General features: G+C 39.4%; 4 protein-coding genes across 9 annotated transcripts; 3 read left to right on the forward strand and 1 right to left on the reverse strand.

The window, feature by feature from the left end:
• Positions 1-1373: 1373 nt before the first annotated feature.
• Positions 1374-7337, forward strand: Atg3 (Autophagy-related protein 3). 2 transcript variants are annotated; one of them, XM_022800376.2, is made up of 8 exons: positions 1374-1532; positions 2297-2427; positions 2602-2736; positions 2922-3002; positions 3255-3347; positions 3609-3923; positions 5780-5887; positions 6239-7337. In XM_022800376.2, the coding sequence occupies exons 2-8, from the start codon at positions 2356-2358 to the stop codon at positions 6410-6412; spliced, it is 978 nt and encodes a 325-aa protein (XP_022656111.1). In that variant the 5' UTR covers positions 1374-1532; positions 2297-2355; the 3' UTR covers positions 6413-7337. The 2 variants fall into 2 exon arrangements, with proteins under 2 accessions (XP_022656111.1, XP_086839323.1); XM_086983197.1 differs by having other exon boundaries at positions 1406-1542.
• Positions 7338-8038: 701 nt separating this feature from the next.
• Positions 8039-18785, reverse strand: LOC111248286 (uncharacterized). 4 transcript variants are annotated; one of them, XM_022800368.2, is made up of 14 exons: positions 18609-18785; positions 17004-17221; positions 16602-16849; positions 16152-16217; positions 15805-16036; positions 15046-15341; positions 13958-14703; positions 13709-13815; positions 13253-13380; positions 13047-13123; positions 10522-10638; positions 9956-10079; positions 9550-9658; positions 8039-9198 (listed from the first exon to the last, which is right to left on the reverse strand). In XM_022800368.2, exons 2-14 carry the CDS (start codon positions 17131-17133, stop codon positions 9035-9037), a joined length of 2544 nt encoding a protein of 847 aa, XP_022656103.1. In that variant the 5' UTR covers positions 17134-17221; positions 18609-18785; the 3' UTR covers positions 8039-9034. The 4 variants fall into 4 exon arrangements, with proteins under 4 accessions (XP_022656103.1, XP_022656107.1, XP_022656102.1 ...); XM_022800372.2 differs by having other exon boundaries at positions 15046-15275; positions 17004-17255; XM_022800367.2 differs by having other exon boundaries at positions 17004-17255.
• A 177-nt stretch (positions 18786-18962) lies between these two features.
• LOC111248290 (vesicle transport through interaction with t-SNAREs homolog 1B-like) lies at positions 18963-27732 on the forward strand. The gene is made up of 5 exons (XM_022800377.2): positions 18963-19133; positions 24664-24777; positions 25510-25571; positions 25763-25887; positions 26134-27732. The coding sequence occupies exons 2-5, from the start codon at positions 24677-24679 to the stop codon at positions 26341-26343; spliced, it is 498 nt and encodes a 165-aa protein (XP_022656112.1). The 5' UTR covers positions 18963-19133; positions 24664-24676; the 3' UTR covers positions 26344-27732.
• UGP (UDP-glucose pyrophosphorylase) lies at positions 19396-22831 on the forward strand. 2 transcript variants are annotated; one of them, XM_086983192.1, is made up of 2 exons: positions 19396-19414; positions 20938-22831. In XM_086983192.1, exon 2 carries the CDS (start codon positions 20938-20940, stop codon positions 22483-22485), a length of 1548 nt encoding a protein of 515 aa, XP_086839318.1. In that variant the 5' UTR covers positions 19396-19414; the 3' UTR covers positions 22486-22831. The 2 variants fall into 2 exon arrangements, with proteins under 2 accessions (XP_086839318.1, XP_022656110.1); XM_022800375.2 differs by lacking the exon at positions 19396-19414 and adding an exon at positions 19491-20144.
• Positions 27733-27911: the final 179 nt, after the last annotated feature.

Here is a 27911-nt window from a genome sequence, read left to right on the forward strand (position 1 = left end):
AAGCGAAAAACGTTTCGGAGAACTTACGTACTATGAATGAATCCACTGCCCATTCGATTATAAAAATTGTGACCGAATTCTCGGAACGATTTTCAATCCACGCGTGGCTCTTTGTCAGTGACTAGCTTACCAAATTCTTTTAGTCTTGGCCACCGGTCTTTGCGATGCAACGCTGTCACCGCTTCCAGGTGGTTCGATCAATTTTGTACGTTATTTATAGGATATGAATAAACTGGTCAGTAGGTAGATAGGGGAACCACGACTAAAATACTTATTCAAAAGAGAAATATGGAAAGTGATGTATTTATGGTTATAATATAAGGACGTGTGAATACTCGCAAACGTTACCACCGATAGTGTTTCCAGAACATTATATTGAATAATATTCCGCACTAATTCATCAAAGTGATAGATATATGAAAGAGTTTACTGCAATCATCGTCACGCGACTTAACTTCGAAATGTATTTTCCTTAATTCAACTCATTGAGTACCTAGCGCCCTCCTTTTTTTACCGCAACGAATGCTATACAGCCAACGCCAGCCAACAGCTTCTTTAAATCTTTTGCATTGCTATTATATGCACACACAACTTTTTATCCACTTGTTTCCATGTGATTTTTTTACGGTTGCTTTACCACATCTTTGCATCTCCTTTTTTGTCAGGATGGTGTTAGAAATTTCCGTCCATACGAAACGAATAAATTAGGAAAAACAATATAAACCACCATATCCAACATGTTTATGATCGAAAGCCGATCTCGAAGAGATCGAGAGAAGAAAGCAAAGAATGAAACGAATAAAACGGACGTGCTATGCTTGAGAACCTGGACTGTGATTGAATACAAGCGTATTCGATTAATTGGGAAGCGAACGATGTCAGCAAGATAATACTACCAATGAGTTGCGCATTGTTTATGGTCATTTACAAAAATGAGTAGCCAATGTAATGGCAGCATCATACAGTCGTAGGCACTCATTATTTGGAAATATTTTTACGCACATAAATAGTTGAAGTAGCGAATAGTTGGCAGCTAACGAATAAGTTTCCCTAACTGCAAGGCTATTTTTATCCCCTTATCTGCCCTCGCATTTTCATTAAAAGTGTGCAGTGAGCGATGATGTGCGAAACAGAATAGGCGCTATAGGGGAGGTACGGACACAAGATTATTTTAGACTTCTGTTTCACTATGTCATGAAAGACTTCAATCACTAAAGCCGTACTTAATATTAAGCGATCAGTAAATGCATTGTAAATTTCTGGATTAAAATTCATATCCCTTTCTGACACCCGCTAACGGTTCTCGTACGACGTCGCAGGTCAGTTCGATTACATGCTGCACTCTCACCCCAGAACCAACACAGCTTCTCTTTTTCTTAAATGTGTCGATCACTGGCTTCACCAGCTGGCTCTTCGCTTGTATTCTATGATAGATTCTCGCCCTGCCATATTTGCTTAAAGCAAGGTTGTTAAGAATTTTCTTTTGGTTCATTAGGAGGAGCCGGCGTGTGCTTCTCTATTCGCATTTATCAGTGAGTATCGGTTAGTTCGAGTTGATTTATAATCTATGTTCCCTTTTGGTGTAGAGTTTAAGTTATTGTGTTCGAATTCCAACGCCAAAACATCACGTGTAACGTAGTAAAGGTGAACTATCTGGCTGCCTTGTACCTCTATTGCCTATGTATGAGATCTATTTTCCTTCGTTTTTCTACCGTTAGTTTACCTACGCCCCCTAGACTTATGTGCGCGTATACGTAGCGGATGTTTGGGCGTCGAAGCGTTGTGAGATTTGTAAGCGTTTAGCTCTCTGATAGTGTGTCTCTGTGTGTGAGATCGCAGCAAAGCAGCGATATTAGTACGACTATCACGGTAACTATTGTTGGGTGGCATTAAATAAGAGAGAGAGAGACCCCTGTCAGCAGCTGGGTAAAGTTCTGGGTACTGCTAATTTCTGTCGTTTTACTCAGCGATCTGTTGGCATGTCACACAAATGGATACCGAACTCTCCGTACCATAATCTTTCATACTTATTATATTCTCTCACCTTACCATGTTGTGTAGTGGGTCGTATAAGCTGAAACACACGCAAAATTGATTGGCTCAATATCGGTGATAATATATAGTTAGGATATGGGATCGGAGAATAGAAAAATCCGCCTAATTTATGGTATCACCTACCACTTACGTTACAGAGGTAGGCAAAATTATAGGCAAAGCCTATAGCCAATTCTTCAATCACTCTTATATTAGCTACCAAGGATATATTAGATTTAACTATATATCACTTTCTACACAGGAGAAGCAACAATCTGTAATTAACGGCGGCGAGACCGTTTCAGCTTGAAAAAGCTAATCATGCAGAGTATCGTGAACACAATAAAAGGTCGAGCAATTGACCTAGCTGCGCAAATCACACCAATCCTACGAGTAAGCACTATTAAGTAATGATATAGCTATCGGCATCGCATTGTCATTGATAATAAATTGCTCAACTTGTCTAGAGACGCCATTTTTCCTAAGTTTAATGTCGAAGACCGATTATAATCGATATTTAATGGACTAGTGGATTCTCACACGATTTCACACAACACCTGTGACTAGGAGTCGAAGTTCCGCGAGAGTGGAATGCTTACGCCGGAGGAATTTGTATTAGCCGGTGACCATCTTGTTGCTACCTGTCCCACATGGGCATGGGCTAAAGGCGATCCTTCATGTACGAAGTCATATTTACCTGAGGTGAGACATCAGTAACACTTTTTTATCACTATATTTTTATCTGATTGCTGGCATTGTTTTTTTTTCAAAATTGATGCCAGAGTACAGGTTTATTTCTCAAGTACTCCTGGACTCCTCTTGAAAACGTTGAACAACCCCAGCTAGCTATAAGCTGAATACTTCTACAATTTTCATATATTTTTCAGGATAAACAATTTCTCGTCACCAAAAACGTTCCATGTTCGAAACGCTGCAGAGATATGGAATATAACAATGAAAGCGAAAAGGTGATACCACACACTGGGCACAAATAACGCAAATAATACCACCATTATTGTGATGGTTAGACGGCTGAAGCCTTTCTTTCTTCTTTCTTTTTGTTTATAGCGCCTATATAGAACCTAGCCAGTTTCAAAAATTCGCGCGCTTTCAATACACGTTTCACTATCTTTACTACTACAGAGAGTTTTTACAACGTTTTAGATTGATAATTGGATAGAATCACTTATTTTTTGTTTTACGTTATTATGCTGAGGTAGATAATTGAAGGCGAGGGTCTCGACGAAGGCTGGGTGGATACACACTATTACGCTGCACAAAATGCTCCCACAGTTAACGACAGTGCATCCAAGGTACAGTGCAATTAGTACTTTAGTTGTTATCAAGCGATAAAGACGAGTGTTTGACAAGGCGTGTCATCGTATGCGACTGAACTTATAGTAATAATAAAAAGACATCCTGATATGAGCCTACATGTAGAAGTCGTAACCTTATAGATGATACTTCTCTTACGGTACGCAGATATACAAAGGATCACTCAATTCGAAATATTTAATATGCCGATGACTTATCTTCGGCCTTGTGAACTACCTTCGAACTACCTACTTATTCAGGGGACTGATGACACATATAAAAACAACTTCGATGCAAAAGCGGCCAATTTTGAGAACGATGAAGATAATGAAGATGATGAACTGGAAGGGGTCGATATGGATGACTTTCTGGAAAAACTCGACGAAGATTTGGAAACAGCGCACTCGATGGTGAAAAAGGCAGCTCTTGTTGATCCTACCGTTACTTCGGCCGATGACGGCTCAGTAGCTGGGGATGGCGAGGAGGAGATCCTCGCTACAAGAACCTACGACTTGAACATAACCTACGACAACTACTACCGAACGCCCCGGCTTTGGCTGACCGGCTACGACGAGGTAACAGCCAACTCCCTGCTTAATCATTACCTAAATCGGTGTATGATATGAATATGTATTGGCTTATATATATTTATACATATGTTACTGAACATTCAAATAAGGCTGCCTTGAGGTTCCACATACTGTCGACTTTAATCAAAGATATCTCTGCGCCTAAACGAATATCTGCATGTGAGTTTTTCACATGAAAGCTGCCTCATTCTATTTTTTTCATGATAATACATGTGGCGGCACTGTATCAAGAGAAGCATCTTTAAACTATTGTGGACTGGGATGTATAGTGCAATGGCCGTTGATCACAACGTGTGCTAACATTTGAGCCACACGCACAATTTATTTCAGTTTTCCGTTCATGGAAAGATATATATGATTTGAGCAATTATCGATACTCTAATTTTTTTAATGACAACAACATTGTTGTAACCACAGATTTACTTTAAAGCAAAAGAATCATCTCCACGCTTATGTAGTAATGGGATTGCTAAAAGGCCACACGAAAGAGTAGCGGACTATAAAAGAAAAGCGATTGCAACGAAAAATGAGTGGGTCCCAAATAAAAAAAAACTGGCACACACAAATCGAGGACGATGCACAGCGTAGCGAGAGGACAGGACCATTCTAACCGAGCTACAAAAAAAAACAAACGGTTTGTAATGGTTTCCTAATTATGTCGGTAGGTGGCTCAGGATTACTGCATCCTCAGTGACTGTACGACGTCGTACCCTAATAAGTGATTTTAGGTGTCGTAAACTAGCCAAAAAAATCGGCTAAACTTTGCACAGAAGTATGCGTGTTTCAAGTGGACTAAGTAATTCTGAAGTTCAATTTATTGGAAAAGGGTCTGTTGTTTTGAAATTGAATAACTTTGTTGGGTCTAACTAAGTCGTGTACAGGCGATTCGGCGAAATATTCTACGGTGCTGTGTAATCCAGCACGTCAAACATCCGGATGTAATAACGGTGTAGGCCGTAACTTCCATCCGGGATGCAAAAGCCCCGCATTTTTTTTGCGAAAAACGCCAATATTTTAAGGCAATTTAAAGAGAATGCTGCCTAAGGTAAAGAAGTGGTTCCGGGATGGAAACTGTGGAACCACCATAATCTAAGAATTTATCCATAACCTGAAAGTTCATCTGACGTGTGGCAGTATGTCAGAGGACGAATTTCTCAAGACTTAGAAGAAGAAGAACTCAAGACTACAAAGTTGGATCTAGGACATTAGTGCAACGGAGAAGTGTATTTTTAGTGCCTTTCCTTTAACAGAATTTTAAACAAACTCATTTAGTAATAATATTGTCACATAACAAAACGTTTTTGTATTGTTTTAGTTAAGTTCTAGTCTTTTTCAACTATCTAGAGCAAAACGAAGACATTTTATGATAAAATATGAAAAGGATTTCGTGGATAAGTAAATACCAACGCGACTTCTAATACGGTTGTATTAATCACAATGTTTTCATACCATAGCCTAATGTAGACAAGCAAGAAGTCTAAGCCTCGTTTAATGTCATTTTAGTTAGTTTTTCTGACGTCTGCATAAACAAAAAAAGTCTGAATATTTACCGGCATAGAAGTGTATTGTTTAAGTAATGTGTGCTATAGCTTCTGGGACTTGATGAGTATCTCATAGTTTGTTATTCCTGATGTAATAACAGACCAATAGACCGTTTAACTTACTATTGTGGTCTATAGATCTGGTTCGACGTTTGCAGCCAGTTGTGTGCTAAGTATAGTATGCTTTCAATTATAAATCCATCAAAATATATTCAGTGATAGAAAAAGTGCACCAGCAAGCATTGTCAATATTATACACGGTGTAGCTCCTGTCAATGATAAACCATTTTAAAATTGCAGAAAATGAAGCCATTGACGACGGAGCAAATCTATGAAGACATCAGTCAAGACTTTGTAAAGAAGACGGTAACAGTCGAGAACCATCCACATATTGAAGGCGTTCCACAGGTAAAAACAAGAGCTTGAAATAGCATTCCAGATCCCTCGCTTAATTACTTGGCTTGCTCCATTGCTATTTGTGTGGTCAACCTTATTATCCATCGACCGTTGTACTAAATTATTCCTCTCATTTTTGAAAATACTTCGAAGGTTGTATAATGTTGAACGCACACACCTCGCAACCTTTTCTGAAATAACTAGAAGATACCAGAGCCAAAAGCTGTGAGGCACTCACGCCGGGGATCGGCTAGCCAAAATGCAAATTTCGAATAGCTAATTTTAGAGGGGCCACCTCGCTGGATGCGACATGAACCTTTTTTTGCGAAAGTACTGTTTCTTATCGTTACTTATTCATTTCAGGCATCCGTGCATCCTTGCCGCCATGCACAAGCAATGAAAAACCTAATCCAGACCGTCGAAGAAGGCGGAGGCTCACTTGAGGTCCACATGTATCTCATTGTCTTCTTGAAGTTTGTTCAAGCAGTAATTCCTACGATTGAGTATGACTATACCGCCAACTTCAACATGAGTTAGATAGTCCGGCCCTTCTGTGCTCTAGATCGAAGAAACTAGGAGAAGTCAGCTAAATCTCATATTTATAACGGCAAACCATCCGATCTACAAAAGACATTAAACTAAAGTCCGATCGAATTCACACCCCTCTTCCCGGATAGCGGGACAAAGCATCACGCCATACATTTAACATGGTTTATTTGTTCACCGCAGTTGCAGGCGCAATCGCGATCACAATTAAATAATACCGGTTGTTATGTCATTATAAGTTGAACGTCGAATACGAAAACACTTGTATATCCCCCAGGCACGGAATATACAAAAAATACGAAGGATCGCAGCCACGAAGTTGATAAATTTCGCCGATGAAAATAAGCTGAAGCTCACGAAATGACTGTTATTCACATCTATTTTCACATTTATGTAATAAAACGAACTTATGTAAGTAAGTTCGTAAATAGTTGGATTGAACGAACAGGTTATGTTATTCACGTACGCTACCATAATTATTAGGGGTGATTCACGTCTTTGGCTCGAATGGTAGCTTACTCGCAATGAGATTGTCGATATATAAGTTTATTGGAATGAAACAACACGTACTACTTAGTGTCATTACCGCCAGTAAATTGATGACACCTAATATGTGTATATGTATATCTATTCTCGTTTATGCTGTATGATATCAGCCGGCCGCAACAGGTGCATTTTTGAGCTGTTAAACTCTAGGAAGAATATTAATTGAAAACAAAAATACTGTGACTTGGCCCCAACTTCAACAGTTTAGCTAGTGAAATCACCGCCGATACGGCATCTTCATAGCCACAATTTCTTATTTTCGCTTACGGCTGTAATTTAGAAGAGCTATTTATCGTGTTATGTGTTAGAATAGAAGATGCGTTATGTGATGTATATCGGCCTGGAAATAAATAGATGTTTGTTAAAATTTTCTCTTGTCTAATCGATCATAATGGTTAACTCTCAGCTTACTTAAGTTTAACTGTATAACCCCGATTAATTCTCATCAAGCAAAATCTTAACGTTGTTTATTTTAAATGGTGCTGAAGTCGCTTTGTTAAAAGTAAAAGATAGAAGACGTAATATTGGTTTGGGCTGCACTTCGAATACCATTAGAGTAAATGCTTTATGTAAATGTGGGAGAGATATTTACAAAATATGTCAGTATTCAGTATGAGTTAATTTATTATAACAATGAGTGAGTTTAAAGGAGATGATACTCATTTTCGAACCTTTCCGGATTCTTTCTCCAACTCCAATCGGGAGCGCTATTGCCACAGACCTATTATTCCGATCAGTAGTTGTATATCATTACACTCACAAAATGCTTACGGCACGGTTTGATTCTCCGTTAGAGAATGAAACTAGAAGCTTTTGTTTCTTTCCAAGAAAACCTATTTGCTGGTTATGTCTAAAGCCCTTGTTTGGACCAACATTCAGTTGATAAGAAATGACAAGGAAACAATAATATCGATATTTATGATTCCGTCGGTGACAAGAAAATACACATCGTATGAATATACGATGTGCATATATATATATATATATTAGTGTTCTAAAGCTAAGAGCTTTGATCTTGGCGGGCTAATAATATGGTAATGGTTTAACGGCAAAAAAATAGCACTCCTTCGATTCTCGTTCAGAGTAAGAACATAATTTATTCACAATAAAACGTCGTTGCGCGCTACACCTATTATATTTATATTAGATCCATTCACTCTAGGTATGTACAGGCTATCATACAATCAAACATTCACAGAAATCAAACTTTCACAGAAATATCCGAAAAATATTATTAAGATAAGTAATTGACGATAACAACTGAAACCAACATATTAATACCTTTAAACCGAAATTGATTGACTTAATTGACGATAACAACTGAAACGAACATATTAATACCTTTAAACCGAAATTGATTGACTTAATTTCTCAGAAATTGACTACGACCTCAAACAGATCGATGTCAAGAATAATATCTTTGAGTACGCCTTGATATAGAAGTTGAAAACATTATAATTTTCACATTTACAATGTGACTTTCAATGACAGTGAACCCGAATCATCGATAAAATAACTAGTGCAGGAAGAATTAAAGTCATATTTGTACTTGATAAAACAGGTCTTACAACTCATTATTTCAGTTCGAACTGGGTTGTGTGCGAGAAAAAGAAGGTGAGTTATTTACGTCCCATGAGGCTGATGCCTGAGTTTTCATACTTCTAATGTACCGCATTTTCGTGTCCGCTGTTGTACACGCCATCTTTCACGAGGCCTAGCGCAAAATCCTGCTTTATAATTTTGCTTCACATGCTAGTTCATTGCAGAACGATATCCTGATTGCAGCGATAGAATTACAAGTTTCAGATACGCGCAGTCAACTTGAACAAAATCAATTTTAGTAAAATGACAAGTAGGTACTGACTCCCTACGTTGCAACCGCGATAAATTAATGTATCAATAGACTGAATTAAAATATTCACACGATTAGGCAAATTCGCGTTAGCGATGGTCAATTTTCGGTAGTTTCAGGGTCTGGAGGAACAGACACAACTAGATAGCTATTTCAGAACAACGGATTAACTTTTACTGATATTTTTGTGCGTCATCCAAACAGAGGAAACGCGGCTATACATTATTTCGTTTAAGGCGCGCTGTTAGTTCCTGTAGTTGGGCTCGATAAGCGGTCCTTGCCTCTTCGAGATCCAGTCGAAGTTCGTCATTCTTTTCAACTAGTTCGCCGTACATCTGCAGTAGCGCCTCGTACTTCTCGGGTAGGTCGGCCAACTCAACTATAAATAACAGCGGCGTTACAAAGGAGTTTTGATGTTAGCCGATGTCTCTGCTGGCGGGTCAAAAAAAGTGGTTTTTGTCTGTCCGTTGCTTCCTTTTCCGTTGATTACTTTAAAGTGCTTAAGTGAGAAGGCCGTCTAAATCTTATTTTATGGGCTAGAATATTGTTTTAATGATAAGCATTTTTGTCTTCACCTTGTTACTACACTAACGGAGTAGCCCGAAAAGCAAAGCTTGTGGTTTGCCATCTGGTCTATCAATAAAAGGGAGAAAGTGCTACGGTACATTGAAACATCTTATATTTATTTAAAAAAAAAGAAGCTTGTGTTTTTGACATTGATTATACTGACCCTCGGCTTGTTTGTACTTCTCCAGCTCCATAGTCATTTCGGTCATTTGATTGGAGAGGGTATCTCGTGACCGTTTTAACTGGTTAACCTCTACACGGAGTTGCTGCATCTGGAATGAATCGGTGGGACGGTTTAGCAGTGATGTCACACATGGTAAATGCAATAATAATAACGCATTCGGAACGGGAGTAGCTATTAAGTACAGATATTATACTGTGCCTAGTTCCTAACCAATTCATTTAGAAGATTTTAGCACTCGCAGATCGATGGGAAATATAAGAATAAGTGATAAAACATTTATGTATTGGTTTGTTAGCAAAGTTCAGGGGCACTTACTTAGATAAAATAAGCACAAAAGTAAATCAAAAACAGAATTGTTGTATAGCTGTGTAGTTGCAAAACATACCTGTCCGTCTTTAAGTTTAAGCTGGGAAGACATGTTGTCAATTACACTTGGGGAGTTCAAATTGGCAGTAAACGTGGCATAATTGTCATTTTTCTCAAATTCAACAGACGACGCCAATGATGACCTGTTCAAGTAAAAATAGCAGTACAGTAAATCGAGACGCGCAGACGATATAAAGCACTAGAAAGAAAAACGCAGTAACGTGAATTGGCAATCGGGCTCAGATAAGGATGATGCGCTCAAAATACCCTGCAAACCCAGGTTAGTTTTCAACGTTTTGAATTGAACGAAGTGAACCCCATATATTTAGTTATAGTGGTTAGCATCGGCTCAATATATTTTGTTCAACAGCGTAATTTAAAGCTTGGCTGACGTACTAAAACACGCTGAAAGGTGTCAGATTTGATTTCAAACGTGTCTCGTACCGTGAAGAGGTAAAGAAATTGCTCAGAAGCACTGGGTTCATGCACTTAGGTTAATAAGCATTAACCTAAGGAAATCCAATAGTTTCTGGAAGAGGACAAAATCGTAACGTCATACCGACCAGACGAGCAGGTCATACAAACCTATTTGATGCAGTCGGTGAGACAGGCCGTGGTTCATGTCCTTCTAAACGGCTTTTTTGTCGCTCAAATTCAACACTTCGCTCCAATGTGAGGATCTTTTGCTGTAATGATGTTTCTCTGAAATGCACCAACGAAGGAAAGATATCATTACACATTTTATTGGGATGGACAAACGATAACATTGTTAATCCTGTACACTGGATTGTTGTAAATAAGTAGAAGAAAAACAGTATTATAGCGCAGGTCTCACACTCACAAATTACCGAAGTATGAGGACATACAAAAGAGATATTCCTTTGTGCAACCGTGACAGAACTGTTGTTGGAAAAGCTTATAAAGTACTGAATAGCACTTCATTTACCACAGATTAACTAATACCTATACTCATAGCAACTACTAGTACATATTTGTAAGATTTCCTTGTACTATGCTAGCAGAATCTATTTTTTTCCGGCGTGAACCTCGGTGTGTGCCGGCTACTTCAATGGACATTTTCCTTGATTTCCCGCATTTGAGTAGGATGGACCGAAGTGCAGTCGATTTACCAGCACTGGTATTCGCGAAAGCGTTTTATTAGCTTCAACTATATAAGGCCATATTTTGTGGGTATGCGTATGTATGAATCACGTGCATACACGTTCTGCAGCATGGCGTAGTGTGCTAACAGCTGTTGTTTTCTTTTACGCTATCTGGTCAATGAACTTACTAATGCATGTTTTGTAATAAAATATTCGAAAATAATTTCCGCGAATCTATGATCAACATCCGTGCCCGATAATCGTCTATACAAACTGAATGTCCTCAACCTGATAGTACTCTCAGAGAGCACGGTGGATCCAAATGCCATCTGCCCGTAATTGTGAAGCTTCTTGTACAAACATTTAACTTACTTAAAACCGTAGATGCTTGATTTCAAGGGATATCGGCAGTGTTTTTCTAATGAAATTCTCATCTCGATATCTTTCCGAATCCACTGGAAGCCAACACTAAGGAGCAGCATTGCTCTGACAAGCTCGGCTGTTTTATCACAACTTAAACCTGGTTGTTTACAGATAACTGTAAATCGGTGGAACAAGAGTATCTGACCTCAAGAGCGTTGGTTTCCGGCACTTAATTCAATGCATACTTGCGATCCAAAATTACATAATGAATACACGAAAACCTAACCAAGGCGTCTTATAGCGGAGACCACATAAATTGCTACGGTCGACTCCCACAGGTATTTATTCCTTATATTGTTCCCCTCTCATCTAGTGCTTCTGCATTATGTTAGCGAAAACCAACTCTGTTTCACATCAATCTGTTGTCTGCGCTTCTATATGCAACGCTATGAGTTCCTAATGTTTCCACGCCCATTGCTCAAAGCCTTCCACTTGCTCTATACTCCTGAAGGATGTACGATCTAGTCTAGGCTCAGAGGAGAAATCCTTGTACACCATGTTTATGGATTTTGGAGTCGCATTTGACACAGCACCAAAGGCTGAGATCTTCTTTAAAGTCAGTCCGGTGAGTATTCTGGTTTCCTATAATGCTAATGGGTAAACGTCACGACAACCGGTTTCTGGAGGATAGTAGCACGCAACCTGAGCTCTTTTTAATCAAACCTCTGGGATAGCTCTGGAGACAGCCTTAGTCGCTGATGTACTACTTGATGAATGGCATCAAGAACCAGTATACTCAAGTGCGTTCTCCTTTATGAGCGTGACTTTGTAATGTTTAACAACACTGGCTCTCAGCTTGAGCAACCCATGATTACTTTTTGCTCCTATATGAAGCGTATAGAACTCGAGACAGTATAGACGTTGGAAAAGCGAACACTATATAATTCTAATATTGTAGTCGATTTGCAACACCGGATATTTTGCGATTTGATAGAAGAAGGATACAACAATATGGTACGTTTTCATTCGCGCCTCAATCCCTCGAGGACCCGACCCTCAATCAGCATGTCGGTCGACGAAAATATCTTCAGCAAGGCAACGACGACAAATACACTACTAGTAGCCATAATCATTGACAAAGCATTTAAGCTCTGACTAACAATTACACTAGCTTTTTTTGCTTTCAAGATGGTCCGGCAGCATTGCCCATTTGCTAATTTTACAACAAATCAACTTCTACGGTTTGATCGCGTTAATCCCGCGTTACGTAAGCTCCTTCTTAACCAGTATATAGATACGAACTCAGTTTACCAGTTGCCACAAACTATGCCGCTCTTCCTAACGAACCTGCAAAATAAGTTTCATTGACTAGAAATAGCGGTATAGAAGCAGTTCCTGCATAAATATGAGAAGAGAAGCACACAAATTGAGTTCGTCTTCTTTTTTGAAGCGGTGAAATAACAGATGATTCTAGCTAGAAATTTAATAGAGTAAACCGCCATGTCATAGTTCAGTGTGCTGTAACCATTTATGCTTTATAGTCGATTACTATGAATCGGTCGACGCTTTTTTCTATACGCATAAAGCAACGAGTAGGCACAAGCATTGTCACTGACCAACTGTAATCCCGATTGTCTAACTTACCTTGATCTCAGCAACTCAATGGACTGATTCATTTTCGTGATCGCATCTTCACGTTCCACCAGTTGGCCTTTAAGCACCTGTAATAGTCATCGGAAACAAAATGCATGCTCCTGTGAGACCTGTTAAGCCGTAGTTGTTGCACGTAATTATAGATATCCTAAGTACAACTGTTAGCTTTTTGAATCTGCAAATGTATCATTGTTTACCTCAATGTATTCCAGTGTAGCAGTGTCCACAGTTTTGACAGATAACTGGGCACCCTTAGCTTCCTGAAGATTCTTCTCCAGCTCAGCCATACGCTCAGACAACACGTGACATTCAAATTCTGCTACCTCTATAAACCAAAAAGAAATTAGAGAGCTCAAGATTAGTTTTTATACAATAAGTTTATACAAACCACATGCTTTTCAGATAGCCATGTTAGCGAATAACAAAGACGCTTAAATTATAACCAGTAGTATATGAAAATGTGGTTATTTATAGTAATTAACTTGCTATTACTTTTTGGCTACCTGAAATTTAGTTTCGCTCTCTGCTAACTGTTTAAACTTCATGTTTCGAACATTAAGCCAAGTTACGTAAAACCTAAGTAACACTCATTAAGAACCTAAACAGGATAATAATAAATAAATAATAAATCTAATAACTATAAAGAAACTTACGTTTATCTTTGGTCATTACTTTAAGTCTGTCCTCGAGGTCCGATGTTTTTTGTCGCAGAGTTTCAACGACTCGCTGCAGGTTGACGATTTCATTTTCAAAGCTTTTCCTGTGAAACCATAATGTGATCAAGGTAGTTGTTCAAGCACACATTCAATAATAATAATAATACGTGTACAACTGCGATACATAACATTACAAAAATTTCTTCAAGCTATGAATGTGTACGTTTTATAGAAACGCGGACTTGCCTTTCGTTATCGCACACAGTTTTCATTTTGTCTAGCTCTCGTACATATGGAGCAGTTGCAAGAGCCAAACTCTCCGTTAGTTCCTGGTTTCTCTCTTGTAGAGCGAGAACTTCTTGTCTTAGTCCACGACCGTGCTGCTCATTTTGACTTATCGTTACTTCGGCTTTCTTTAACTGTAGTTCGAGCTGGGCAACTTTCTGTCGTAAACTGTCTATTTCTTCACTGTGGCGAGCCTTCAATTCCGCCATACCTGAACGCAACTGATCCTGTGCAGACATCTCCACAGATGCTGTCATCACTTTAGACTCCATGAGGACTTTAGCATTTCGCTCTTCCAGCTCTCGACATCTTGATTTCGCCACGTCCAATTGCATCTTCAGATCTGCCGCAGTAATTTTGGCTGCCTTAAGTTCCCGAATTTGTTCGATGTGTAGTTTCTCTTGGACATCCTTTTGAGACAGTGATCGACGTAAACGCTCCAACTGGACGTTAAGTTCGTCAATGTTTTTCGTGTGTTTCCTTACCAACTCGTCTTGTTCCCTTTCCTTTGCTCTTAATCTCTTGAGTGAATTGGCCTTTTCAAGAACCTCACGGGCTAATTTGTCGCCCTCGGCCAATAATTGCTGTACTTGTTCGGATGAATTACGACAAGCCTCAAGATTGCGAGCTTCTAGTTGGGCCACACGCTCACGTAGTTTTTCGTTGTCCTCTGTTAAGCGAGCATTATCACCAGATAGAGCCATCACCTAAGGCGAGAGTTCTTCCTGTATAAGCTAGATATCGAATACTATATACCTACAAAGTTACATTAACTAATTACGGCATATGATTAAGCGCGCCAAACAACTATCAATGCAGTGCCCTTTGACAAACAAAACCGGAAATCTATCATCATTTTAGAGTTTAACAGAGCTCCGTGAATATTCAATATAACTTTTTGGAGCGATCCGTGGTGCCTACAGACCGCTCAAGGACATGTAAACTTTTGAAAAAGCATCTTGTGCTTTACACAAATATACGTATAAGACTTGTATAGGTAAAAGAGGCAATATTTCAGGGGCGATTAGACCCATATAGGGTATACATACCTTTTGCTCCCGTGCGTGCAATAGCGTCTCCAATGCAGCAGTTGCATTTGCAGCGGCCCCGACCCCTATTTCGCCTGACAGCTCTCGAAGGGCATCTGTTAGTGCATCATCCCACAGTGCGCTCTGATCATGATGCAATGCTTCACTTGGCGTCGAATTGATTGCGGAGATAATTTCTATGTCCGAAGATGCGGCGGTCTCCCCGTCACCCGAATTTCCCCCGGATCCACCTGAAGAATCGGAAGGGCACACTGGCGATGCTGACTTCGGACTCGTTGGAGCAACAACGCCGACGACTAGAGTTATTAATAGGCAGTCATTAAATAGAGATAGATTAGCGAAGCCAAAAAAACTACGTATTGTTAGTTCTACACGTTGTTGTCGACCCTTTGAATAGTTCAAAGACTCAAACTACTGGGAAAAAAGTACACTATTCTTGCCACACAAATCTATGCCCTACATAATAATTTCTACTACGATATTGTAAAATAAAAGTATAAAAACGTGTTATTTCATTTCCGGAATTACATCGTTATACATCACACAAACATTTTCACTATTTTATTATAAAATAAAAGTACCAGAACATGTCACTTCATTTCCGGAATGACATCGTCATACACCAGGGCTATCAAGCGATATGTAATCGAAATTTAGGGTTTTTTTCAAGTAATATCAATAATAGTATTCAACGATATCATCGTAAAAAATATTACATGTTTTCACATTGTGAATTATGAAGAATAATTGAACACGAACATGTTTCATCTTTGGCCTCTTCAAGCATGCTGAAGTCAAGATCCGAGCCTTGTTGGACAGTCGTTTCTACTGACTCGCTACTTGTACCCATAGTAGCTGAAGCTGCGATAGCGGTAGGAGAGGCATCTTCTTCTCCTGTTTGACAATCTTCGCCCTTAGATGATGTTTCTCCCAAAAGCGCCGAAGATTCGCTCAGTCTATCGGTATTGTCCGTCGCCTTCTGTGATCGCACCTAAAAGAGTGGAAATGTATTCAAAGGACGCAATTAACGGTTGCACGTAAACACAACGACCCGGAATAAACGAGATGAACACAGTTTCACCAATGGTACAACACAATCGTTTTACCTGGACGATTACAGGACCAATAACAGAATCAGGGGTTGCTTTTATCTGGGAAGTGACGGGATTTGCCTGAAATGTAAAGAGTGTGAATTTTATTTAACAACTGACACATTTTTCATACATGGGAGTATAGAGTATTGTAGACTAGAAGTTCAGCCGTAGGAATAAGTGTACAATTCAATGGTTAGAGAAATTTAGATATTTGCTTTCGTAAAATGTCAGATATTTCACGAGTGCGAAACACGATCTAAAGCTGTATTGTTTTCACCCATTAAAATGGCTAAAACAACCTCGAGTGTAAATTATCGAAATTAACATTACTGCACCGACTTGCTATGCATAGGTGGCCCGGTGCGCTTTCTACTTTCCTCCTGCTATACTCTTAGAAATAATAAAATCACGATTCGGATTATCAAGTTAGCATTAAACTTTGACTACATTTGTCGTACATACCTCAACAACAGGTTTGTTAGGTTCCTGTCTGATTTGATTCGTAACAACGATCTCGTCACTGTTAAGGCCACTGTTGTTTACCTTGTCTTCTGTTAAAAGTCCACTTGAAGAATCACCTTGTTTCAAATGTCCCTCGCCTGCTTTGGCCATGACCGAGTTGAGCACAGTCGCATTTCCTTTCTGAGCCTCTTTTTTCATTTTTGGCTTGCGGATAGCCCAGCCGGATCCAAAAGGGTCTAATCCAGATACTATGTGAATACAGTTAGCTTAGAATGATTCCACATCCCCAATAATACCAATAAAATATTACTGTCAAGTAATAATCAAAAACACTAAATGCGAAGAAAGGTTTAATCAAGCAAGTCTTATTTACGCGAATTTGGTTCATAAATGATGACAAACCTTCAGAGTCATCAGAGTCGCTCTCCTCATCGGCAACAGCCTCTAAAGCTTTGTCGATCTGTTTTTGGGCTTGTGAAAGCGCCGATTTAGCGAGCGAGGCAAACGATTTCGTGTCGAACCAACTGGACATTTTCAACGTAGCTCTTTACTGTCGACTGTTTTCCTTTAAAACGATAACGTCGTCTGACTTCCTCCAAGGTAGAAGAAAACGAAGTTCACTGCACAAAACGGTAAAGTTAGGATACAGTAACCCTGTAATATAAATCAACCGAACGTGGAAAAGGTTTCAGCGCTGTGCAAAAGAAAATTACAAAACTACGGAAGCAATGAAACCTCCTATACAAATAACAGACCCTCAACGAACCTATAGCTTCTTGTTTTACTGTATTTTGAGCTTTGAGCTTAACTTTTATTGTAGACAGCTTTCTTATTTGCCTATTCGCTGATAAGGTTTAAACATGACTCAATCTTCATATCGATTCTGCTTGTGCTTGTATAATTAGTTATTATATATATATATAAACTATCGTAAATGTACCATAGATACCACAATTCAGGGAGACGGAAGTCAAAGGCCAATTAAATGCTATTAAAAAATAATAAACCACAACTGGGCTTCTTTTGCATCTATCATTTGATACCCATTGCGCAGTTAAAGCAGCGTTAAATTTTCGGACATGCCGCATTTTGCAAAATAAGCTCAGATTGTAGTTATTTATACATATATTATGCAAGACACACTTAGAAGTCAGCGATTCCTTGTAAGCAAGCTAGTTATGAAAGCGCCTTATATTTAAGTATTTGTGTATAATAGCTTGTTAAAAAACAAATTTAAGACAATACATAAATTAGCGCCCTCAAGTTTCGCTTATAAGAGAAACTTCTCAATTCAAGCCCGTTTGCTCAATCGGCCTTTGTCGAAGCGATAGACCGGGGGTGTAGCACATGTCACCTTACATTAATTAATTATTATTAAGTTAAAATAAAACTAAGCGAACATCTGTGACAGTAGTCTGGCATACCTCTTTTTCCTTATTAGACAAAATCTAGCTACTTCAAATAGTCGCACTCAAAAGTGCTCCTTAACCTATGCAACGAAATAACATCAGTTTTTATAGGAATGCCAATTGCCGTCGGTCTGTGCAACCTTGGCCACGACAGAACGTCAGGCTTTCGCGCATGAAGAGCAACTGTTCAATTCATGCTCCAACCCAGACGTTAGATCTTACTGTTTTGTCCGAAACACTTCGCAGTCAAGCATAACAATTTTCAAATACAACAATCATACGTCGTCATTTAAGTCAACCTGGAATTTTATATGACATGACCCAATCCATAAAGATAGTACTATATGTCCACTTGTCTATATTCGTCATATATGATCGTATATTGAACAGTTTCCAGAATGATCTATTATGAACTAAAGCACTACGTGGGCGATGCATGGGCGTTTTGTGCGAACATAATGTGCGATAATAATGCTAGATCCCGCAATTGCAGCTGCATATATGAGTTAGACTTTAGTACATTATATCAATTCGTTCCCTGAATTGCCTACGTCATTATTCAACATGTCTCAGGGTGGATCTAGCCTTACTAACCTACCAGAATAAAAGCCGACTTCCGTTGATCCGATTTGCTTGCGGTTAGGCTGATTCCTTTCGCAGTCACTCCCTAGAGTTTAAACTTCGAGAGCGACGCACCATTTCAAGTTCCTGTTTCCGTGCAAATTAATCCGGTGACATTCCCTCTCTGCACTATTCCTTCACACATGCATTTACTATTACCGCTCTGGTAATCGTACAAACGTCACAGTCAGCTGAAGGCCTTATTCAAAATAAACAATGGATACGGCGGTTCTTCGAAATCCTTAGGCGCCCTAACGTGCATTTCTAACGATCTTTCTTTACACTAAGTTTCTTCTAGAAGTATTTATCTAAGAAATAACGGAACGTAACGAGCAAAAACTAGAGAAATATTTACAGGAAATATGTCAAATATTCTTAGCGTACAAAATTTTCGAAGTAAAATCTATAAGGGCCATTTGGACAAGTGAAGACAAGACTTATTGGAGCTGGCTAGAGTCTCTCGTCGTGAGCTAGAGTGTGACGTTTGCTAGTCCATACGAAAGTAAGTTGATTTTTTACTTATCGATTTGCTTGTAATTAGTGTGTGAGAGCATGTTTAGATAGGTTAGTGCTGGAGCTAATAGCGATGCGAGTTGCGATAAGTTTCGGATATGTTATTACTACGTTTTATTTGACCTTGTGCTTCTGAACTACTTAGAGGACACTCGGCAAACAGGTACAAGGTCAGTTTAGATAGGCAAAACTGACCTTGTACCTGTTTGCCATCTTTATCTGATTAAAATTCTGAAGATCAAACATCACCACCTAGTAAATAGATTTCTAGTAAGTAAATAAAAGTGTTAACACTATGTACATTTCTATTCCGTTTCATTTATGCGTGATCGCCAATTTCTCTGTGCCTCTACAGAAACCTGTTTATCAAGGTATTAGACGATTTCATTTAGCGAAATTATGCATGTCATCCGGCGAGTGCACTGTACCTACTATGTTCATATAGCTTCAATCTGATCAGAATATCGGTTTGCTGAGTTAACGTTTTCATTAGTAGACACATTAGGAGTACTGAGGATTCCTGCTGTTCCGGACCGCTGCCGCTGCTCAGACTGAAGGCCGGAATAATTGTCAGGACGCTATTTAATCTCCAGTCATGTGAATGATAGCTATCAGTGTTTGTTTCAGACTGATCAATGTTTTCGTTGTTGTTGGTGTATTTCCTCCTCAGAATTAGCTGCTCGATATGCATACCTATTATTTTGTCAGCTGATATCAAAGTCTTGGCAGACGCTGCATGCCGTATGCAGAGCAGCATTGATTGGTTGAACTATTTTTAGTATTATTTCCTGTACCGCCTTTAGACATCAAGTGTCGATGCCCGGATTCTAACCTGGACTACCATGTGCTTCTGTTAGAGGCAGCAAATACGCTACACACTGAGCTGTCGCATGGACATGTCGAGCTATGTGTAAGAAGTTCCATCGCGGCTGCATACATTTATTTGTTTTGATGTACGGTGTATAGACGAGGGTGTAGACTCCAACCAGCATATACCACTGTACGTATATGTAAAAGGTTATCTATGGGCCGACGATCTAAGTAATATTAATAAGATTACTTGGAGGCATTTATGATCTAATCACTGTTACCGACAGGATGCTAGGGAAATAGCTGATATTATTCGGGTGTTCTTTTACATAGATGCACGCTATTTGAACAGGAACATACTCGAATCGTCAGACATGCAAATAAAACCTTTCTTTGTGCTAGTTCAGATCCAAACTGTAATTTAAAGATTCATCGAACATAAGACTAAAAGACGAAAGAGCTGGTCTTAAATTGTCGTCGTCGATGAGATACACTGGCAGTTTGCCTAACTGTGCGATTGGCTGGGCGATATTGCCAATAGAAACCAGACGTGTTTAAAGCTACTAGACATCACCTATGGATTAGCTTATGGCAAGTCTTGCCATTTTAAGCTAAATATTAAGTGAATCGTGTTCGAATCGATCGAAACATGGTGGGTAGTGTAAATATTATCATGTGGGACGTCTTAGTCTATTTGTCTTTACAATAGAAAAAAGGTCCTCGGTTCAATTTTCGGACCAGGGTTTGTCTATTTTTCGATATTACATATTAAGAAGCGTAAGCTCGACAGCTCGACAAGATGCTTTCGATGGATTAATTTATCTAGAACGTCTGTAGAACTGTTGCACACTAGTAGATTTAATACGCTAGTAAACGGTGGAAATTGAGCTTACTTGCGTGGGTAAACTAACCGTTTACTCTAGCTCAACAGACAATAAAGCAGACAATCTACTCAAACTTTCGAACGCCTGTCCCAATTTCAGATGGCTGAAACTGGGGATGGAAAAGGTCACTTGGAGAAGAAGTTAACCTTCGGCCACCACCGCAAGATCTCGGATAGTTCCGAGTTCAAAGCACTCACCAAGGTTGATGCATGCTCTGCAATGGCATCCGAGCTCGAGAAGCTGTTACAAACTGCACCACCTAATGAAAAGGAGGCCACGGAAAAGGATTTTCAAGGTTTTCAGCGTTTGTTTGAGCGTTTTATGAGCGACTCTGCCTCAACAATCGAATGGGAAAAAATCGAACCACTGCCCCCTGGTGCTATAAAGGATTACAGCTCATTACCAGCTCCAGCTGACGAGCATATTAAAGATATGCTCTCCAAACTTGTCGTTGTCAAGCTTAATGGTGGTCTCGGTACCTCAATGGGTTGTCAAGGGCCCAAGAGTGCTATCCCTGTCCGCAATGATCTTACCTTCCTCGATCTTACGGTACAGCAGATTGAATATCTGAACAAAAGATACGATTGCAAAGTACCGCTGGTTCTTATGAACTCTTTCAACACGGAAGAGGACACGGGAAAGATCCTCCGCAAGTACAAGGGCTTCAACCTTCAGATCTATCCCTTCCTTCAATCTCGTTATCCTCGAATCAACAAGGAGTCAATGATGCCAATTGTATCGACTCTGAATAAGGCCAATATTGAGAACTTCTATCCTCCCGGTCATGGTGACTTCTACGAATCATTTATTCAGTCGGCATTGGCAGATTACTTCTTGCATGACGGTCGGGAATATGTGTTTATCTCGAACATTGATAACTTGGGCGCTACAGTTGACCTTAATATTCTGAACTGCCTCTTAAATCCGGCTCAGGGATCGAAGCCCGAATTCGTTATGGAGGTAACAGAAAAAACCCGTGCTGACGTAAAGGGTGGTACATTAATCGGATACGAGGACCGCCTTCGCCTACTTGAAATTGCTCAAGTGCCGCCAGATCACGTGGACGAGTTCAAGTCCGTGAAAAAGTTCAAGATATTCAACACAAACAATCTTTGGATAAAACTGAGTAAGATTAAGGAGGTGGTGGAAGAAAAGACGCTATCAATGGAGATCATCGTTAACCATAAGCACCTTGACAGTGGTATAAATATAATCCAGCTTGAGACCGCAGCAGGATCTGCGATCAAAGACTTTAATCAGTCAATTGGCATTAACGTGCCTCGATCCCGGTTTTTGCCAGTGAAAAAAACATCCGACCTCATGCTTGCCATGAGCAACCTTTACGGGCTGAAAAACGGGTCATTACAGATGAGTCCTTTGCGCGCCTTTCCCACTGTGCCTCTAATTAAGCTTGGTGATGCGCACTTCAGCAAAGTTCGTGATTTCCTTAAGCGATTTGCATCAATTCCAGACATTCTCGAGCTTGACCATTTAACTGTATCAGGCGACGTGACCTTTGGAAAAGGCGTTGTTCTTCGAGGCACCGTTATCGTAATTGCCAACCATGGAGATCGGATCGATATTCCACCTGGGGCAATCCTAGAAAACAAAATAATGTCCGGAAACCTTCGCATTCTCGATCACTAATTTAATTTTACAAGGCTGATATATCGTTGTTATTAACGAACAGAAGTCCTACTTACTGTTTGGAAGATAAAATGAAACCCAGTGATATCTAAACACTAATAATAAGCGATAAAAGCACGTATTGTTTAAGTGTTTTCTTAATTAATGATATATATGATACAGTGAAACGTCACTGAAGAACGCTTTAGCCAGATTGTATCAATGTCCAGCAAGGGGAAATCCTAGTCTAGTCCACCTCGTTGAACTTGTCGAAATGGACTGTTACTGAAGTTCCTGAAAATTCTCTAAACTAGATCTAGTCAGTCGTCTGTATAGTAGAATAAAATGACGTTTAAGACAAACAGGATATTGCAGCGTGTTCGATGACTAGAATCTCTTTATTTAAAGTATTCACAATACAAACATGATGTTCAATAAATTCATTCATCCACTGAGTTATTTACAAGTTTCAAGAAGCACGTAGTTATTTATTATTAAAATCATGGCTACCTTAGCGTACTGCGTGAGTGAGAAGTCGCTTAGTTGTGAAGAAATTTAACAAACCACATATGTCAACAAATATGGTAAATAGTCTAAACAAATAAACTCTCAACAGATCGATTAGGTAGGGTAAATGCTGTAAGCAACAGAAACAATAGGTTTAAGGGAGTAGCTGGCTTCCTGTGTAAGTAAACCGCTTTCACTTGGTCACAGACTAATGCCAAAAAATTTGTTCCGATCGCTGGCAGAAATGGCTTTACATTGAACCACCACTCATCGCTACAGAGACTCCTAGCTCACACTAATAAAGACGATGATAAAAAAAATTAGCTCAGTGCTACAGTGGACGTTAGATCTGCTTAGCTGCCGGTAAACGCTGCAAGACATGTGTGTGACTGACGGCCACCCTTGTTTATTTCCCGAAAAAATCACACCTAAATTGCTTGAAGAATAAACTAGTCTCAATGCAGTAGTAGTGCGTATACACTATGTCTATTGGCCATCTTGTATTGTCCTAAGGGCCGGTCAGCGCCAATATTGTTCAAGTGGTAAAAGAATAATAATAATAATGTACTATTGATAGTAATAACTTGACAGCAGATTGCGATCGAAACTTGCTTCAACTGATCGACTGAAGACACTTATGAACGCCCTGCGAGCTTTTGTAGGAACTTGTCTTGCACAAGCCTACCAGCTTTACATTTGAGAGCCATTTCTTTATTTCCACTTTCCTATTTATGTCACGGAGTCGAACATGGATTTCTATTTAAAAAAACGGTATTAATTCTTTTTAAAAGATTAGATTTTTCGAATGGCTGAACATTTACATGAAAATGTTTAAATAGGTTTCATTTCACAATAACAGCAGTCAGGTGACGGAATAACTTCGAGAGAAAAACGCATGAACAGGAGCTAGCTGCCCGAATCCGGGCGAAAGTATGTTGTTCCATGCGGAAAGTCAAACGTTTGAAATAATGCCAAACAGTTTAAACACTGGATATGAAACATGAAAAATATTATTGATGCAGCTAGATGATTGTGATATCTCCCTGTGCCATAGCTTTTTTCGATACCTATAATCATAGCCAGCTAGCCTCAAATTTCGTCATTTTAAGCGATCAAGTAAGACCAGTACGAGCTCAGAATCAATGGTTGACTCACAAGAAAGACGTTTGTGTAGGCTTTAATTAAAACATAAGTGTCATTTAACACAAGTTTCACTCACCGCAGTATTACGCTCGCAGATCTTCTACTTGTATATTTTTGTTTATGATGTAGTAACCCAGTGGTTGATGATGTAAACCTAGATAGCTCTACATTGAAGTAGCTTACATGAAGTCTTCATTAGCACTAGTTTGTGAATGTTAAATATATTGATTACATTGCAATAGTTGTATAACCTTGTCGATGATCGAAAAATTCCTTTTATAATAATAACGCTTTTGATAGAGAGTTTAGCTTCGGGACTTTACCTAAAAAAGTTTTTTCATGTGCTAAAATAGTCTCGGCATATTATACATTCGCAAGCCTATATAAATCCCTATATAAAATAAAAGAGCGCATTTCTCAGAAAAAAAAAACAAATTAAAAAAGCAAGCTAAAGTTGTAAAACTAGCTACTAGTAACGTTTATTCCCTGAATATCTGAATTACGAGTAATAATCATATGCCGTGTGTATATTGTGCATCACTGAAACAGACCCACACACAATATGGAGACGGCAAATGTCGAGGAACTCGAAGATGAGTTGGTTGAATTGCTTGAAAGTATACGAGGAGCACCGCCTTATTACATCGACAATCTTGCAGATAAGTCTGTTGATTGAGAAAATATATATGCTCATTGAATAATAAGCATACAGTGGAATATAAATCAATCTTTATCTAAAATCAAACAAAACCGATAACTGAAATTTTAGGTGGTTTTCGATATGAGCTGTCGTAACATTGATCGTCATTCAGACTATGTTATATTTACAGGAAGCTTATCAGCCTACAAGCCTACAAATATAGCGCACTTGTTACGTACCAATGATTTCAGCTTAATCTAGCACGTTAGTTAATCTCGGACATTTAGAAATGACAGAAACACAGCATAGTGAAGATCTTATGTAAGATCAAAGTGTTACTATAACTCTGTGGATCTTACACCTGAGACTAGCCCTATGAATGAATTTTTTTTAAACCTTTGAAGGTGAGTCGGCCTGCTGAGAGCGGACGCTAGATCGCGGGACTCTCTTAAACACTACTGAACAATTATACAATGTTACATTGGATTTAATATCTTTGCCCGCAGAGTTAAATATATAGTAGTACAAACGGAATTAGCTATTCCAACAACCTATGCGTTGCGTTGGTCAAAATCTAGGAGAAAGACGGTTACAATGCGCGTGACCCGAATCCTGGCAATGGCGGCACCATTCAGAGTGTTTGTCGGATCTCGTTGAAGTGATAATACTACAAAAAATATAAAGTCTTCGTTTTTTTTCAAAACTTGGAGTAATTTCTCGCTGCAATTTCTTGCGTATTTTTTTTTCTAAAATAGGGCGTTAGCAGTGCTGCTAAAGATCGAAACGGAATATCCAACCGTACCGCCTGAAGAAAAAGGTGAGCATGTTTAGATAGCTTAAGGCATTTATTTGAAAATGTGCGCAGGTGCCTTAAATAGTTAAGCGTTTCCGAGTCCTCCACTTGTTTATCTATACAATTTTTAGATAGGAAAGATAGTGGACCTAGGTATTCCGGCCTATTCAGGGTATTTTGGATTGCTTTCATCAAGTCATTTATAATTACCTTAGCTGGTCTGCAAGCGAAAATCCGTCGCTATCGGCACGAGATCGAACGAGCGCGTTCCTCAGTCGTAACGGGGGGCTTAAGTCGGGCACTTCAAGTTGCGCAGGAAACCGAGGAAATCGCTAGCGAGGTAAACACCTCACACAGATAAATTCAATGACTCGTTAAAGAATACTTACTTTCAAGACATGACCCAATACGCTTAATATTCGAAAAAATTATCATATTATAGAACCCGGTATAACTAGACGTGATGTGCTCTTCAGCCCACGTAAGGGCTTTATGGGTGTGCGTGTGGCATAGGTAGTCTGCGATGAAGGCGCCAGTCATCCCGCATTTAACGCGGAGCGTCTCCGTTGATATTTGTTTGTTTCAGGTCGGTCCAGAATTACGGAGTCGGAGGGAACAGCTCCTTCGAGATAGAGACTGCCTCGAAGAGGCGAATAACGAGCTTTCTAGAGTGGGAAGACTAATCACCATCATTCAAATAAGGATTATTTCGAACAAGATACTGCTCATCTTTCTCATAATCATTGAGTGTGCTGTACTAGTTGCGCTGTGCTATATCAAGTTCATTCGGCATTAACAAAGTTATCCGCTGTAATTGTGGCCTCGATGAAAAACGTATAGGCTGTAATATTTCTTTGATCCTAAAGGGATCAAAGAAAATGTCTTTGTTGGTACAGGAAATGCCGTACGTAGTAGCAAAGGATCCAAGCTACGTTCTTTAAGATTACATGAATAGGACAACATCTAAATATAAGTGTACAAACGTAAAGCAGTTCAATATGTCTGGTGTCGGTGAAATAGGTCACACTGTTATGTCACAGAGGTGAGGTTAAAGTATTACGAATGTTACTGTTAAACAAAAGCGCAAATTAATAAGTTGTAAAGCGGAAACAACCCACAAACCCCTCTCCATCGATTGAACCTGACAATCATCATCCCAACGCAATCTCCGATACGGGGAAGGGGGAATTTCTAAGGCCGCCGTAGCTGTTTCCGACCAAATGGCTTACTTAAAACTTTAAGCATTTGTAAGAAGGTTTATACTGCTGGGAACAAGGGAGAAGGTGTTCGTGTTGTAAGCTCCGGTGGACAGGGACGCATAGTGCTCTACTCACGCAAATATGTTACTTTTGAACATTGTTAGTAATCCATTAAAGATAACCGTCACAGCGGTCAGGATGGAATGGCCTTCAACGGTACGACGAAAAAAATGTTTCCGAATTGTTTCGAGTGAAAGCTGGTGGACTGACCAGTCACGTGAATGAAAATCAACAAACGCTGAATAGGACTAAGAAAACAGCCCGGCCCTTCCGAGATATTTGCTTAAGGAACATTCGTAAGGCGGATGACGACCGGCCGGCCAGGCTTGCACAGCAAGCTCGAATTAAAAAAAAAAGTGATTTTTTTCAATTAGGAATATTTCAATAACAACAACTAAGCCGTAGAAACAGGGTCTGTTCCGGGTTCGATGTAATTCACCATGGTCACCTTGCATCGTGCGCACAATACGGATGTGTCGTGGGAGTATGCCCAGCGAAAACGCTTAGATATAGTATCGTTGATCTATGTGTGTTAGATTCGTCTTCACTACCTGAAAATGGCGTAGAGGGTCGATGCATGCGAACCGATTTGTGCTGTTCTTCCTAATTGATACCTGTAGAGCTTTAACACATGGAATTCATATAGTATTTCCTCATCAGAAAATCTTCTTTTTTGGGTCGGGCGTACCATGGTTTACTGAAGACAATACGTCACTCAACTGTTTGACAGCAGTCGTCGTCATCATTATTATGTGGAGGAAATAGCGAAGTTGGCACCTATAAGGGTCGTATCAAAACTCATCACCAAATAATGCCTTATGCAATTATGAACGAAAGATCTATGAACTGTCATTTCTCAGGTGAATTTATCTTCATAACTAACAATGTATATAAAAAGAGAAATATGAAATTTTACATGGACAAAACGACTGGTGATTTTTCATGATATCTGCCATCGTCCATATATATATATATGTGTGTTTGGACATCTTTCACGATGGCGCATAGTAGCGGAATGTATTCTCTTTATTTTTTTTGTCCTAACATACCTACCCGGTAACAGCTAGATAGATGCTTCAGGTCTGATACCACTGGGATGGCTGGC

The sequence above is a fragment of the Varroa destructor genome, unplaced genomic scaffold (assembly GCF_002443255.2).
Source record: "Varroa destructor unplaced genomic scaffold, Vdes_3.0 BEIS01000003.1, whole genome shotgun sequence".
Taxonomy (NCBI): domain Eukaryota; kingdom Metazoa; phylum Arthropoda; class Arachnida; order Mesostigmata; family Varroidae; genus Varroa; species Varroa destructor.

Coding starts and splice junctions, on each gene's coding strand:
- Atg3 (XM_022800376.2), top strand. CDS start 2,356: ATGCAGAGTATCGTGAACACAATAAAAGGTCGAGCAATTGACCTAGCT. Junction 2,428..2,601: donor AAATCACACCAATCCTACGA/GTAAGCACTATT, acceptor ACCTGTGACTAG/GAGTCGAAGTTCCGCGAGAG. Junction 3,924..5,779: donor GGCTGACCGGCTACGACGAG/GTAACAGCCAAC, acceptor TTAAAATTGCAG/AAAATGAAGCCATTGACGAC.
- LOC111248286 (XM_022800368.2), bottom strand. CDS start 17,133: ATGTCCAGTTGGTTCGACACGAAATCGTTTGCCTCGCTCGCTAAATCG. Junction 16,037..16,151: donor TTGGTCCTGTAATCGTCCAG/GTAAAACGATTG, acceptor CCACTCTTTTAG/GTGCGATCACAGAAGGCGAC. Junction 10,639..13,046: donor ATTGAGTTGCTGAGATCAAG/GTAAGTTAGACA, acceptor GGTGCATTTCAG/AGAAACATCATTACAGCAAA.
- UGP (XM_086983192.1), top strand. CDS start 20,938: ATGGCTGAAACTGGGGATGGAAAAGGTCACTTGGAGAAGAAGTTAACC.
- LOC111248290 (XM_022800377.2), top strand. CDS start 24,677: ATGGAGACGGCAAATGTCGAGGAACTCGAAGATGAGTTGGTTGAATTG. Junction 25,572..25,762: donor CGTACCGCCTGAAGAAAAAG/GTGAGCATGTTT, acceptor TAATTACCTTAG/CTGGTCTGCAAGCGAAAATC. Junction 25,888..26,133: donor CCGAGGAAATCGCTAGCGAG/GTAAACACCTCA, acceptor TGTTTGTTTCAG/GTCGGTCCAGAATTACGGAG.